This window comes from Nomascus leucogenys, chromosome 3 (assembly GCF_006542625.1).
Source record: "Nomascus leucogenys isolate Asia chromosome 3, Asia_NLE_v1, whole genome shotgun sequence".
Classification (NCBI taxonomy): Eukaryota; Metazoa; Chordata; class Mammalia; order Primates; family Hylobatidae; genus Nomascus; species Nomascus leucogenys.
This window is the reverse complement of record NC_044383.1, coordinates 65,286,819-65,302,673: the sequence shown is the minus strand read 5'-3', so window position 1 is coordinate 65,302,673 and position 15,855 is coordinate 65,286,819. Positions and strand designations below refer to the sequence as shown.

Genomic DNA, 15,855 nt, shown 5'->3' with positions numbered 1-15,855 from the left:
AAACCATGGTACATCTGGACAATGGAACATTATTCAGCCCTGACAGGGTCTCTCATGCCATGAAAAAATCCTGGAAGGATATTAAATCTCCATTATTAAGTGAAAGAAGCCAATCTAAAAGGGCTATATACTGTATTACTTCAACTATGTGGCATCCTTACAAATGCAAAACTATGAAGACCCTGAAAAGATCAATGATTGCCAGAGATGGAGGGGACAGAGGAATTCACAGGGGGATCACAGAGGATTTTTAGGGCATTGTTACTATTCTGTATCTACAATGGTGGTTACATGTCATTATGCATTTGTTCAGACCCAAAGAATGTACAAGACCAAGAGTGAACTCTAATGTGAACTACAGACTTTGGGTGATAATGATGTAATATAGATTTATTGATTGCAACAAATGTACACTCTGTCATGGGACGTTGGTAGTGAGGGAGCCCGTGCATGTGTGTGGGGAGGGGTAGGTGAGAACTCTCTGTATTTTCTGCTCACTTTTTCTGTGTACCTAAAGCTCTTCCAGAAAATAGTTTAAGAAAAAAAAGTTACCTAAGCACATGTTTTGGCAGTATTATGAGGTTTACCTGAAAAAGAAGGACATATGCTAAAACCTGAAAGATGAGTAGAATTGGGATAGTGGGCAGGAAGGATTGGAGATCATTCTAGTTAAAGTGTAGCATGTGCAAAGACACACGGCCAGAATTTTGAAGGGAATATTTGAGCAACTGAAGCCTAAATAGGGGGCTACAGTACCGAGTTAGAAGGAGATCAGGAGGAAGTGAGGCTAGAGAAGTTATCAGGAAGGGGCCAAACTGCACATAGCCTTGTAGACTATGGCAAAGTTGTAGGACTTCGGAATGGATTTTGGAATCCAATCTGTTTTTATTTTAGAGAGTAGCTTAATAATATCTTTGTACAGACATGGTGGCTCATGCCTATAATCCCAGCATTTTGGGAGGCTGAAGCAGGACGAGTACTTGAGGCCGGGAGTTCCAGACAAGCCTGGCAACATAGTGAGACCTCATCTCTACAAAAAATATTATAAAAAGTTAGCTGGTTATGTGGACACATGTCTGTAGTTCCAGCTACTCAGCAGGCTGAGGCAGGAGAACCATTTGAGCCCAGAAGTTTGAGGCTGCCGTGAGCTATGATCATGTCACTGCACTCCAGCCTGGACAGCAGAGAAAGACCTTGTCTAAATAATATATATATATATATATAAAAAAAATAATATATATAGTTATTTATCTTAAAAATAAATGGATATTACATTTAGTTATCGATCTTAAAAATAAATGGATAAGATTTATGGCATAGAGGGAAGAACACTGATCTACCAGTCTGTAAGTATGGGCATTTAAAATTCTGTGCCCAACTCTCCAATGGATTAACAATGTTATCTTCAATATGGCCAAGCTTTTAATTCATCCACATGTTCATGCTATAAGTGAAGAAACAGGCTCAGAGAATTTTCCATCTAATTGAAGTCTAAAATGTTAAGCCATTACTTTTTTGAGTCAATATATGATATTAAATATATTCCAGGTTTCTACCAAATACATTCTTCCACCAGCCACATTAAGCAAAAATCTGATGCATAAAGATGAAAGGTGGGCATTTATTATCTTTAATATCTAAATAGGTCTATGAGGTGGTCATTATTTTACCATACTCCATTTACCAATAAAAACTACTGTTGTAAGAATTTTTTTTTTTTTTTTTGAGTCTCACTCTGTCGCCCAGACTGGAGTGCCGTGGCAAGATCTCGGCTCACTGCCAGCTCCGAATCCCCGGTTCAAGCGATTCTTGTGCATTGGCCTCTCCAGTAGCTGGGATTACAGACAGCCACTACCATGCGTGGCTAATTTTTGTATTTTTAGTAGAAACAGGGTTTCACCATGTTGGCCTGGCTGATCTCAAATTTCTGACCTCAAGTGATCCACCCGCCTTGGCTCCCCAAAGTGCTGGGGTTACAGGCATGAGCCACTGCACCCAGCAAGTTGTAAGACATTTAGATTGTACATCACAGCTGTGCCATAATAAAATGTAAGGCAACTTATTTTAAATATTCTACTTCTGAAAATATTAAACTACATTTTTCATTATACATTATACTTATTTAATACAGAAAACTTCGCCTTTTTATTAAGATTTATGTTTTTATTCTAGTTTGCACCATTTCCTCCTCCAAAACCCTCACATACCTTGCATTACAAAATACTGTAACTGTGTTGCTTAGAAATGCTCAGAACACACATCCCTCCATCTTTTTCTTCCCCATAGCACTCATTGCTGCCCATAAACAAATTAACAGATAAATAAACACAATAATTTTGTTTCTTCCCCCATGCATCCTCTGCTTCTTAGGTGGTAGATTTCATAAAAGCTAGGATCTTGGCTCTCTTTTACCAGAGCCTAATTGATCTGGGGAGAGGAAAATACATTTGTTGTGTATTTTTTTGTTGTTTGTGGTAAAACTTGTCCTGAGAAGCAGATTGCGCCTTATTTCTTATGGCTATTTTATATTTAGCATTCTCATTAGCAGTACTGAGCAAACCCTCAGGGTGGACTTCCACCATGTGGTGCAGATTAAGTTTCAGGGCTTTTAGAGATACCTTTCTAATCCTTAGGAGGAAGCCATTATCTTTTGTCCATTGAGAAATCTTTCCTAACGACTACTTTACTCAGAGTTCGCCAATTGCTTTATTATTTTTTAATATTACTACCAAATAAGTGTCCTAGCTAATGCTTTTATTTCCCTCATCATAGTTTCCTGCATTTTGTACCCAATGCTGACTTCCTTATTATCCCACACATTATTTGTCTCTTCCATACAGCTGAATGTTCTCTTTGGATAACAAACTGAAACTAATTGATTTTTATATTATTTTAAGGATCTGCAAAAAATGGGGCTCAACATATATTAGAGCAAAGTATCAAATTTCACCCGAATAAGAGCATTATTGATTTTTTTTAGTGCATTGCAAGAGGATGTGAGCCTGTACATTTTCCTTAATTTGAATGTAAGACTAGTGTATACGTATTTCTTTATAAGTTTTCCAAATACATTGTTTTAGTGAGTATCCAAAGGGTGTGTTTTGACTGATCTAAAATACAAATTACTTGAATTCAAATAAGGATAAATGTCAAAACCACAAAAATGTCTATTTAAAAGAGAATTATGAGTTTGTCTAAAATTGCATCTTTGCTTTATTTCCTATTGAGATAATAAATATTTTTTAATAGAACAAGTCATCTCAAACACAGAAAACACTTGGTAAATATTTATTAATAATACTGATGACTTTATCTCATGAGAAAATAAAGACCAGAAACACAGACATACATCAAAATGTTTGTCTGTCTTGCTATACTGGTGTCTTCTGTGTTAGGTTTATTTTGAAGATGACATTTAAAAACTGAATACCGCAAATAGGCTGTCCTTCTGTAGAACTCAGAACCCTTTTTTCTCAGAAAATAGTTTCTCCATTTTTTCCTCATTTTAATACAAATACAGCTTCCACACTATATAAATATCTGTGTTTTAATTTAAGGGCTGTAATTAACACTTTCATCGACTCTATCATTTACAAAACACAATAAGCCTGACCAATAGACACTCATTGGTTAATGCATGGAGATCAATCTTGTTTGGCAGAATTTCATTTACTGAAGAAGAAATGAGCAGTTCTGATCAAATGAAAAAAAGAATGATCATTTTTCTTGAATTTGTAAGCAAGTATAGGACATTCAAAAATTGTATTCTGTCATTTAAATTCTTTTACAGAACATTTGAATTTCAAAATGATGTAAGTACTTTAATCTTGTTTGGAATCACTTTTGTAATTGGATCTGCTTAAATGAATAATCTTCACAAATTATCAGCTTGTCAGAGATTGTCATAGCTCTAAACATTAAGAAAAACCTGAGAGTTCAGACTTTTAATGTTATCTTCAAAAAATTAATTCTCAGAAATAAAGAAAAAAACAGCTTCCCATCTCCCTATCCAGCAGGGACTATTTACCTCCCACATCACTCTTCATCATTAAACAAGAATAATTGTAGTAATATTAATCCTATCTAATCCTGTAAATATGTAGCTGAATTAACATTTTTATATGATGACCTAATGAGTGAAACTTTTAAAGTAGCTTAAATAAAAGGAATCTGGAAAAAAAGTGCCATTTTTCTGAAGATCTCTGAGAAGAAGAAAGATGTTAGAGGGAAGTTCAGGTGAACATAAAAGGATTTAATGTGAAGAGAATTGCTACAAATTGTTAGGTAAAAGGCTTATTGCTTTGAATGGTGCTTTGTTGTTTCATGTTCAATTAAAAATTCAATACAAACATATTTCAATTATTCGAATTATTTGAATGTTCTTTACACAGATTGCATGTGCTATTGTATCAGCTGGTGTAATTAGAGTACACATGCAAGACAATTTTTAATTTTTAATTTTTTACATGTTAATGGAGAATCTGATTGCCAAATTAATAACTTTTGAACAATCCCATAAAGGCTTCTAGTGACTCTGAAAAACAGGACGACCATTCAAGTTGAGATACCTGAGAAGCCTAATTAGAACAATAAAATCCTTTTTTTAAAAGACACATTGAATTACATGAATGAAAGAAAATCCATTCATGTTTTCTTAATAAATATATTCATAAGTCCTTTCATTCTAAAACAATCACAAAATTCTGGGTTTTGGTCTGGCGTGTAGAGAATTTGGAAGTCATCATTCCCATCTACACAATAAGAGAAAAGCTGAACAAACTAGTAATCAACTCTTCTTAGATTTTTAAGAAAATTGAGGTCATTTCCCATTAAAGGAAAACTTCTCCCCAAACATCAGAGAGACAGTCAGGCAGGTACAAAGAATCATAGCTTACCAGAGCAGAAATTCAGAAGCAGAAACCTCTCCTGGAGCCAAAACCAGGGTAGAAAAACAAACTGGAATTGATGAAATGCTGGAGGCTCAGTGTGTACGAGCTTGAGAGTTAGTTAGAAACTACATGGGAGGCCACTCTTAGGGAATATCCCACACTGTAATGAACTCTACGTTCAAAAATACTACAGGGTTCTCACAGTGAGGTTTGGAGAAAAATCCCGTCATGCTTCCAGCATGGAGAGGAGAGAATAGCCATTTTGAAGACTCCCAGAGCATTCTGCTCCTCTTAACATGGCTTGTCCTCAAGTGAAACTATTTTACCAGAGCTTAATTGACCTGGGGGAAGGGAAATACCCAACTCCAGCCCTCTGTAGCTTTTCTGTCTCACCTAAGGGAATGGGGTACAGAGAAGCACATTTGAAGGTCACAGCCCAGAGGCACAGAATCACCAAGACTGAGACCTAATCATAGGACTGTTAAAGGCTTACCCTCTCCCCACACCTTACTGCCATATCAACAGGGATCTTTTATAACAACAGGAGATTACAACTGAAATAACTCCACACCTCACACTTCTTTAAGAAGAATTTTCTAATGAAAGCAAAATACAACAGGCAAGATGAAAATGAAAATATAAGAGGAAATTTTAACCTCTGACACCTATGGCTACAGCATAGCAAAAACAGCCTGACTCCTAGCCAGATAAACATAAAATGTTATGCTACAGGCCTATTTATCTGAGTTCCTTTTACCCAATGCATCATGTCTTTAAATATAAAATTACAAGACACACTAAAAGCCAAAAAAATAGAAGAGACAGAGTGAGCATTGAAGTCAGACTCAGGTATGGCAGGGAGTCTGTAATTATCAGACTGGGAATTTAAAACAACTGTGACTAATATGCTATCAGCACTAATAAAACAACCTTAACAATGATGACCAAAATGAAAACACATGTACAGATGCTCCTCGACTTATGATGGGGTTACATTACAATAAACCCATCAAAAGTTGAAAATATTGTAAGTGGAAAATGCATTTAATACACCTAATCTACTGAACATCATAGTTTGGCCTCGCCTACCTTAAATTTGCTCAGTACACTTACATTAGCCGACAGCTTGGGCAAAATCATTCAACCCCACACCTATTTTATATTACAGTGTTGAATAGATCATGTAACTCATTGAATGCCATGCTAAAAGTAAAAAGCAGAATGGTTGAGGAATGTTCAAAATACCATTTTTACTGAGTGTATGTCACTCTTGTACAATCATAAAGTCGAATAATTGTAAATTAGTGACTGCCTGTATTGTGCTCTGTGCTCTTCGGAATACTGCAACATCCAGCCTTATCGTTGTCCTTCAGGAGTTTACAGTGTTTCAAAGTTGACAGAGAAATGAGCCAATGTTTCAACAGAACGTGATCACTGATGCAATGTTTAGTCTCTTCCCATCTATTCTAGTGCTAGAAGGCCATGACTTACCCCCTGTACATTGTCAACTCTCCGCTATGGACACTGGTTTCATGTTCACCTACACTCTGTGTACACACTTTATTTTTAGTACTAATGCAAATCAATTTACCTTTTTTCTAATTCTTATAACTGCTTTATTCTTAAGACTCTCTCAAGTTTGATGTCTTCCTGTGAATGAAGTACCCATGAAGTTTCACATTTCCCCATGATTGTGATTTTTATTTTCTTAATATCCCATTTGCACTCAAGATTAGTGGGGGAGGGAAAAATAAACCTAAAGAGTGATTTTCTAATGTTTTTATGCATTTTCCATACGTGTATCCATTTCAATATTTTATTTCAATATTTACAAATTTAACTTGCTACAAATATTTTATCAAATATTTTGAATATTTGATTTTCTGATAATTCAGCAGATTATTTTATTTTCTATTCCAATTGATAATTTGCATGTGATTTTCAAAAGTATATTTCTTAGGAATATCTAATTTAGAGTAAATACATACTGCTATAGCATTGGCATGAATAACATTTCAATGTTAAAATTCTTTTTCAATAAACTGAATTTCCCCTATCTTTAGCTACTCATTTTAAAGTATAACTAACGCATTAGCAAAAGTTGAATCTCCCTCATCTCATTGTAGCATTTCACACAAACATTATCTCTTGCTATGACGAGTTTTAAATTTTGTTTCAGCTTTCAAGTACTTAGAGAATGGTTGCAAAACTATCCATTTGAAATTAATTTAGTAAATGGCTTACTAAAATGTAAATGCATTATGTCTATAACATTTTCTTCTATTTAGTAGACATGTGGTCTTATAAAACTATATTTTCCAAGATGTTTCTATTTCTAACATATACTAATGTATTTATCCTTCAGATTTGATTTTTTTATTAAAGAAAGAGCTCAAATATTAATAGATTCATATTTCACATGTGAAAGAACATATACCAGGAGATTAACTATTTCAGGAAATTTTTATAGATATTTGGTAGTAAATTATTTGTTTTTATGAAAACATATCATATATAAAATAAGCATTGATTTTCTAAGTTATTTAGATTTCTACGTATCTAAGGCTGCACTGGCAGAAGATACAGTTAAATAAAACACACATCTCAGTATTTTGCTCTTTATACTGACTCTTTGAGGAAGACATTATTGGTATAATCTGAGGTGTCAGAAAAATAACTTCTTGGTACCAACTAACTTCCAATTTAAGTATCAGAGCATCTGATATTTTTCTCCAAAATCTATCGCTTTTGGAGCAGTAAGAGAAAATTTTTTTTCCTAGGGCAAATCCAAAATTAGAGAATTCTCAGAGAAAGGAAGATACTTGTTTGATCTCATTCATATCCCTCTAAAACAGATGAGCCCTGGGAATGTCCTTTAAGAGGGAACAGCATTGGACAGAAGCCCAGGTCCTTCTACAATTGATTTTTCAAAATCTTGTGTTCGGCGACAGTTATTAATTATTTTTTTGTATGTAATTCCTCAACCTCGTCTAGAGACTCTTGGTTCTGGTTTCTCCTTTCTGATCTTTCACTTCTGAGAAGGAGTTTCTAGCTCCATTTACACTTCCCTTCACACTTGTTCATCTTTTATACACACTGGCCAGATGCTTGAAGTATGATTCTTTATTCTTGCACCGACTCTAGTCACCTGACTATACCCCGTCTCTAATTATTTAGCCTTAATCTCAGTGAAGGCTGGTCCGATAATGATATTTCTAAATATACATTTAAAATTTCTGATAACACATTCTTACCAATTGCTGTTTTTTCACGATATTCATGGGCTGCAGTCAGTTTAAATAAAAGACTGTGGTCAAATGCTATTTTTTGATAGAGAAGTTTTTTACCAAGGAAAGTCATTTCTAGTGCTAATGGAGTTCAGGCCAGTTCAGACTTGCTGAGGAAGCAGATTTGTCCTCCTCGGACCTACAGTATGCTGAGCCCAACTCCGGAAGTAGTACTATGTCCTTGGGCAAAATAAAAGTTCTGCCAAGACCCTGACAGTATTAAGTAATTTCTCCACTGGCATCCTCCTTCCAAATGCATTAACACATCAAAGGCCAACACATGAAGTCACTTGCACCTTGGTGTGGATCAATTTATCAGAATGTCTTTCTTATGAAAGAAAGGACTGAGGGTGCAAGTGATGCATGGACAAGAAGGGAAAGAGGAATGCTGAGAAAAGTGTAGCGTGTACAGACAGAGAAGGAGAGATGCACTGAAGATTCACTACTCCAACCTTACTTTTCACCATGTAATTTTCTACTATTTACTGTGTATCAAAGAGAATAAAAAATTATTACAACCACAACCACCAGTAATCTTTACCATAAATCCAGGTGTGCATAAACATGTTGAGCCAGGTTCATTTTCCAAGCAGAGTTCATGAACACATGAGTTGGGAATGCACTCAAGTTCTTTCTCACAGTGGTGTCCAGACCATCCTGTTCAACAAAATTACAAAGCAGATATGCAATTTTTAATGATAATAAAAACAGTTATGCTAATAGCTTATATTTATTGGCTTTTACTATTTGAAATAATTATGCTAGATGTTTTGTACAAATTACCTCAGCGTATCTTCATGATCAGTTTAACAGGTAGCTCTTATTCTATCTCTATTTAGTTCATAAGAAAATTAAACTCGAGAATAATTAATTTTCTCTAAAATCACACAGTGAAGTATAAATGAAAGTGAGTACATGTATGATATGTCTCAGCTCTTATCCGTGGTGCCATTCAACATTACATATTCAAATGTCTTCACTTATTTTAGTTTGGAATAAATACATGGAAAGCAATAGAATAAAGACACTTAATAATTCCCTTAATATGAATCTTAAATTCAGAGGAAAGCACCTACTATAGATATCTAGATATACAATGTTTTTTGTAATACTTGTAGTATTACAGTTAGTATTTTACACTCAGTATTTGTTATACTGTAGTTCTATAGAATATAAGTATTGTGTCTATGTACATTTGGCCATTGGCTGTAAGAATTCCATGACAATCTAAAATTTTCCAAACCAAAACACAGTTCGATCGTATGTATTTTGTTTGGCTTTTGCTAGTCAAACATTTTATTATTTCCATCATCAACCTATCAACCAACATTGCTAAGTACTCCATAAGCTAATATCTCAGCTATGATTTACTGGGTAGATATTAGGAACATTTTTTGAAATCATTGATTCTTTCCTATCAGATAATTACTTCTCATGAATCTTAATATGCCTAACATGTGAGCCACAACATCATGTTAACCTAAGTATACCCTTCTACATAGGGACTGTGGGTCTTTACAGGCAGCTCTCACTGCTCACTGACTATGCTTACTCTAATTACAACTTTTTAACTTTTCTTTATTTTTCTATGTATTGTCCAATAGCATTTAATCTGAACCCTGGCTGTTGGGAAATGTAAAATTTAATTATTGTTTATACTTAGGAAGATATTCTGATTGTTCTTCCCTGATAAATTGTAACAAAACAATTAAATACATATTTTGATATGTGTTAGAACATGTATTATGTATTAGGAACATGTATATGTATTAGGAACATATTAGAAATGATTTATTGAAACACTTCATTATAAGAAATAAATAGGGCCTGAGTCTAAAAGACATGGCAAGGTCCACATCAAACTTAGAAAGAGCTGCCAAGAGACCAAATTTATCAAATCCTCATCCAAGACTCTTTCCACTTTGCAATGCTCTTTCATGTGCTGAGCTGATTCTGCAGGGATCTCTACTAAGGAGGCTATAAAAGGTGATATGGAAAAAAAACATCTTCACAGGGTTTATAAAAAGCCAATATTACTTTGTTGAGTCTCACAAACATAGTTGAGTCTCACAAACATATTATTGAGCATAAAAACATATTGCATAAAAATACACCCTGATAACTGCTCTTATAAAATTCAAATGCATATGAAACTTAGTAACATTGCTTAGAGATGCATACATATATAATAAAACTCTAACAAATACTAAAGGAATGCTGATATAAAATTCAGAATAGTTACTTCAGGGAGTGGGATGTTCCTGGAGGGATAAGGAGGGGCGAGAATTATTGCTAATATTCTATTTCTCAGAACACATGGTAGTTATACACATTTATTACAGTGTATTTTATATTTTTTATATATTGTATCCTCTTCTGATTATTTCAAAATATATTTTAAGCAGTTAAAATGACATAGTTTTCCTTTGCTTCTCATACTGTGAAGAACATGATAAAGCTTTAAACCATAAGACGGGAAGTGTAAAAGAAAAATTGCACTGGGCCAGTTATACAGACAAAGAAGACTTCATTCAAGAGTACTGCAATAGGAGACAGAGATTTTTACAATAGAGAGCTTGTACTCAACCCTACTAAAATAAATGGGAGCAGGAGTATTTTTAAAGGCCGGATGAGCTAACGGAAAAGTACCAGGGGGATGTTTGGGTGGGCGGGAATTTGGTCAATTTCAATAGGCCACCTGTACTTGCTAACTGTCTCTTACTGAAGTTAGGCTTCTACTCTCCCAAAGAGACTGGGAAATAGGGGCACTATTTGTCTCGTTCCAGGGTTACATTTTGTTTTGTTTTGTCTTTCATTGTTGTTGTTGTTGCTGTTTTGTTTTGTTTTGTTTTTGAGACAGGGTCTCGCACTGGTGCCCAGGCTGGAGTGCAGGGGTGTGATCACACGTCACTGCAGCCTCAACCTCCTGGGTTCAAGCAATCCTCTCACCTCAGCCCCGGGAGTACAGGATTACATTTTTGAAGCAATGACTCCCAGGTCCTTGGGAAACAGCCTGGGAGAAGATTTACATCTCAAAGAGACAGAGAAATAATTTACAAGTTTTCTAAAGTAAATGCTGTACGAAAAGGGAGATCAGGCCCTATAGTCCGGAAGAAGTCTGTCTAAAGCCTAGTCAAACTGAGAAAAACATAAGGCTGTCTTGGTCAACGACAACAAACAAGGATAGAAAATAAGTTAGTCAAGATGCATTACAAGAAACAGAAATCACTCTAGTTATTTAAGCAAAACAGACCTGAATAATGGAATTAGATGCTTACAAAATTATCAGAAGGAAGGAAAGCTGTAGGAGTATGACTTACTGGGAGATGTCCCCTCAGTCAGGATCAGGAAGATGAGAAATATACAAGCACTCTTAGAATTTTTGAGCTCAAGAGCCCATTGTGCTAATCCAAGCAAGGTTGATTACCAGGCAGCTGCCATTTCAATGCACCTACGCACTGAAATCGTGACTCTACAGTGAGATCTGCTGCAAAGATCCACATAGCTCCATGACTTTTTTTACCAGAAGAATCTGCTAAGACTCCCAGAAATGGTCTCCATCAGAGCCTTCAGATTTTATGTATGTTTCTTATTAGAGGAACTCAATTATATTTGCAACTCCAGTTTTGAGGGAGTCTGGAAATTGTAGTTTTTAATACTCTTGCCTCTGCAGTACAGGAAACCACACTACATGGGAGTGGATACTGAGTGTCAATCATACCCATTAGTATGAAGAAACACGTAAGGTGAATAGGTGTTTATTCTGGTGTGGGACAAGGTAATGGTAAGAAATGAGACCAGAATAAGAAAATACAAATCAGGCAAATAAATATTTATTGGATATTTTTTAATGTTCAGAAACAAAATATATTTTCTTTTGAGTCTTACGTAGGTTTTATGTTCATTCTTAATAAGGTAACCAAATATTCAGAAAATAGTTTGGTAACTGAAAACAAAAACCAAAAATTGTCATTAGCAATCTAGGAAAAGTAATCAAATTATTATGGTGTTAAATAATAGTATTAACCTAATGTCTGACATATAAAATAAGTAAGTGTGTTAAGGAATAAATGATTGAAAATAATTGTAGTGCAAAATAAAGACAACTTTAGGTGACGCATTGCAATAAAATTAGAGTAGATTTTTACTAATCTTCTTTTTTAGAGACAATCTTTCTCTGTCACCCAGGCTGGAGTGTAGTGGCATGATCACAGTTCACTGCAACCTTAAACTCCTGGGCTCAAGGGAGCCAACCCACCCAGCCTAAAACTAGAGTGATCTTAAATTGAAGACTAAACCAAATCTTTAAAAACATTGATATATTCAGCTGGAAATATTGACCAGTTTTAATATTACCGTTCTATAACATAACAGTTATAATACTTTGAGTTTATGAATGAAAATAAATGTCACTACTTCTAAGATTTATATATCTTATTTTCATTTCATTTTCCCTCTCCGGCAATAGTGATTTCTATCTGATGTTATGAATATAAAATAAAAATAAACCTAAACCTAAAATAATTTTGTCTAACTAGTTAATATATTATTTAGTAATTGGATAACATAAAATTATTTTCTCTTCTTAGTCTAACTCTAGAATATATAAAAAAATTTTACATGTACATCTTCATGAAAATACAATAGTATACTCTTTTATCTCATAATAAGGATTTCTTTACTTTTCACGGATCTTGATTTAAAAAAATATTATTCTGTATCTCTTTTGTTCTAAATGCAGCCGCCTCATCACTGACAATAACTGTGGCTACTGGTGGCAGATATTACCTATGTTTGTTTCTCTGTTTTCTTGCCCCAAGGATAGTGCAGCATTTCTGCTACAAAATGAACAATACTACTTTAAGAGCAAAATATGCATTTGAAGTTTGCATCACCAGCAATATAAACACCATTGCATCCCTGCTGGGTATAAAAGGTATCTGGGGACAGTGACTGTCCCAGGGATTGAGAACAACTCTGACTGAATTTGTGGTACGCAAACTGTTCCCTATCACTTTCAATTTGCTCTTCATGGGATAGCTCTTGTATCACTTACTGGGTGTTCTACATTGTTAGATAACACTATACATGGTACTATTTTGGCTAAAAACATACTAAGTGTGTTTCTATTTCTATAAAAAACATCTGAATACCTATATTGATACTTCATTGGAAATGAGCTCAAAAACCCATTTAATTCCGTATATAGGTACAGGATGAACTCTGTTATTAGGACTGTCCTAAATGATGTTCAGGTTGTTTCCTGCACAAAGAATTCATGCAAAGAGGCTGAGTGAGGTCTGAAATCTAACCTGAGCTCCACTTGTCAAGTATTATACCTTGTTGGCTTGGAGGGAGCAGCATATTTATATAATTTTTCTGCCTAGAGATGGTGGAGGGCTTTATGCTTACCATGGCCCTGTCATGACTGGACAACATTGGCCATCATAAATGAGTTGTACTTTTTCAATATGTGCTGAACACTCCCCAAGGACCGACTATGATATAAACTCTCTACTAGGATTTGGTGATACAAAACTAAACAGCATTTACAATGTCTTCTAACCCACTTATACCCAGTTTAAATTTCAGTGTGTTTTGCAGAATGTCCGGTGGGGAAACCAGTATTTAGTTTTTCAAACTGTGTTCTGTTCGGAATGTTGCAGGACTCATGCAGCTCTGTTTGTACTAAAATGAAGAGGGAAGTGAGAAAAGAGATAAAACCTTTTGGCATAGAGGAGGAGTTACCCAGGGTGACAACCATGGAGTTGTTGTTAAAGACAAGATTTTGATAATTAGCAACATAATATGAATATAAGAAAGATTTCCACAACTGAAGAAAATGGCAATGATTTATAGTGTTTAACCAATTTAAAGACAGAGGAATACTTAGTGTAGTTTTCTACCTGGAGCTGTGTAAGATAAGGATAATGGCATGACTGAGATCAAAGCCTAGGAAAGAATTATCAAAATTATTTAAGGCTTTTTAAAAATGAATGACAGAGAAGTGGACATGCATAAATGAAATGAATCAGCCTTTGTGTTTTTCTATGGCATTTAGGAGAAAGCAAATTGCTGTGAACTACCCAGAAGAGTGAAAAGTTCTATATTTTTCTAATGGAATCTTTTAAAGAGAAAAAGAAATTTGGGTAGGAGACTTCCTGAGAATTCTCAGTGTTTAGAATTGCTAACATCTAGACTAAGCTGAACCACACTGATTGATGTTATTGGGGAAGGCCTTTGTTTTTTAATGATTGGTCAATTCAATTTTTTACTGTAGTAAGCACATTTAACATGCGCTCTCACCATTTAACACGTTTAACTGTGTAATACATTACTATTAACTATAGGCATGATATTGTACAGATCTCTAGAATGTATTCATCTTGCATGACTGTAACCTTATGGGGAGTTTCTCTTCACCAAGATAACATTTTGGGGGAATATGAGAGATGATGAATGCACAAGTGTCAGTGCAGACTTCTTAGGTGTGAATCTTAGCTTTGCCACTTACACGTTATGGGACATTACCCAGTGGTTCTTGGACTCTGTTTCCTTATTAGAAAAATTAGATAGGCAAAATGAGATGCCCTTTTCTTGATGTTATGAAAACTTAATTAGTTAATACATCTAAAATAACATAGTGTCTATGCAGTAATACTGATATTATTATTATTTCCCAAGCACATACATGCCAAAGAACTCACACATTTGATCTTCGAAATATAAAATTCATATACAGGAGAAAAGTGCTCAAAAAAGGTAGAATTTTCAATAAAAATTATAGAGAAAAATTAGTATTCTATCAAAATCAGTTCCTTTTGGGGATAAAGAGTTAATTACAAAGGGACAGCATGAGAAAATTTTGGAGGATGGTGGTTAATTGCCTTACTGTGAGGGTGGTTACACAACTTTATGCATTTACCAAAGCTATAAAATTGTACACAAGAGAGTTAATTTTACTGTGGGAATAAAAACACCCTGAAACCATTAAGAAAATGAGAAAGGGATGAAGAGTAATCTGCAGGAGCAAGATTATTCCTTAAATAACTTTAAAGGGAGGATGGATTGGCATGATTAAGAGCTATGGCTGGAGCAGAGACAGGAGTGCCGGGGACGTGTCAGTAGCATTTTCCAAAAATTTGACTTTTTCATTTGTCACTTAGTTTTCACTCCCATAACTAAGTTGTGAAGAGTATAAGTAACTCTTAAGTCAAAGGTATCAGCAGATTTTGAATAACGCCTAGCAATACAGGTGGGTATCATTTTGAGGTCTTCTGCTTCCCAATAGGGATCTGAAAAGCAGCCTGAACGATTCAACAGCTTAAAAATGTCCTCATGCTTGCAAGTGAATCCAGAGTAGTGGAATCAACTTACAGCAACAAAACTAATCTAGCACCTGTAAGGTATTAACATGAAACAGAAAATGAATCTAGTAGTTACAAGATAACTATTGTTATGATAAACAAAATTTATATGGGTATTTTACTTAACTGTTTCTGTAGAATTTATTGTTTGTGCTAGCTACCATAGAGTATTAAGTGTTTGTGGGCACAATAAAGATATTTTTTGCTTGAAAGAGGCAAAATGTTTGAAATGGTATTCATTTCTTATGTAAGAAAACTGTAATTTTATTCTACTTATTTTACCTACAAGAGTTCCAGTTTTATGTACAGGTG

At 34.7% G+C, this 15,855-nt stretch overlaps 1 protein-coding gene across 1 annotated transcript in view; it reads right to left on the bottom strand.

Annotated features, from left to right (window-relative positions):
* Positions 1–15,855, bottom strand: part of EYS (eyes shut homolog) — a 1,808,075-nt gene that overhangs the window by 913,081 nt on the left and 879,139 nt on the right. Inside the window, 1 exon segment of the mRNA XM_030809409.1 lies at positions 8,718–8,833. Coding sequence (XP_030665269.1) covers positions 8,718–8,833 — 116 coding nt within the window.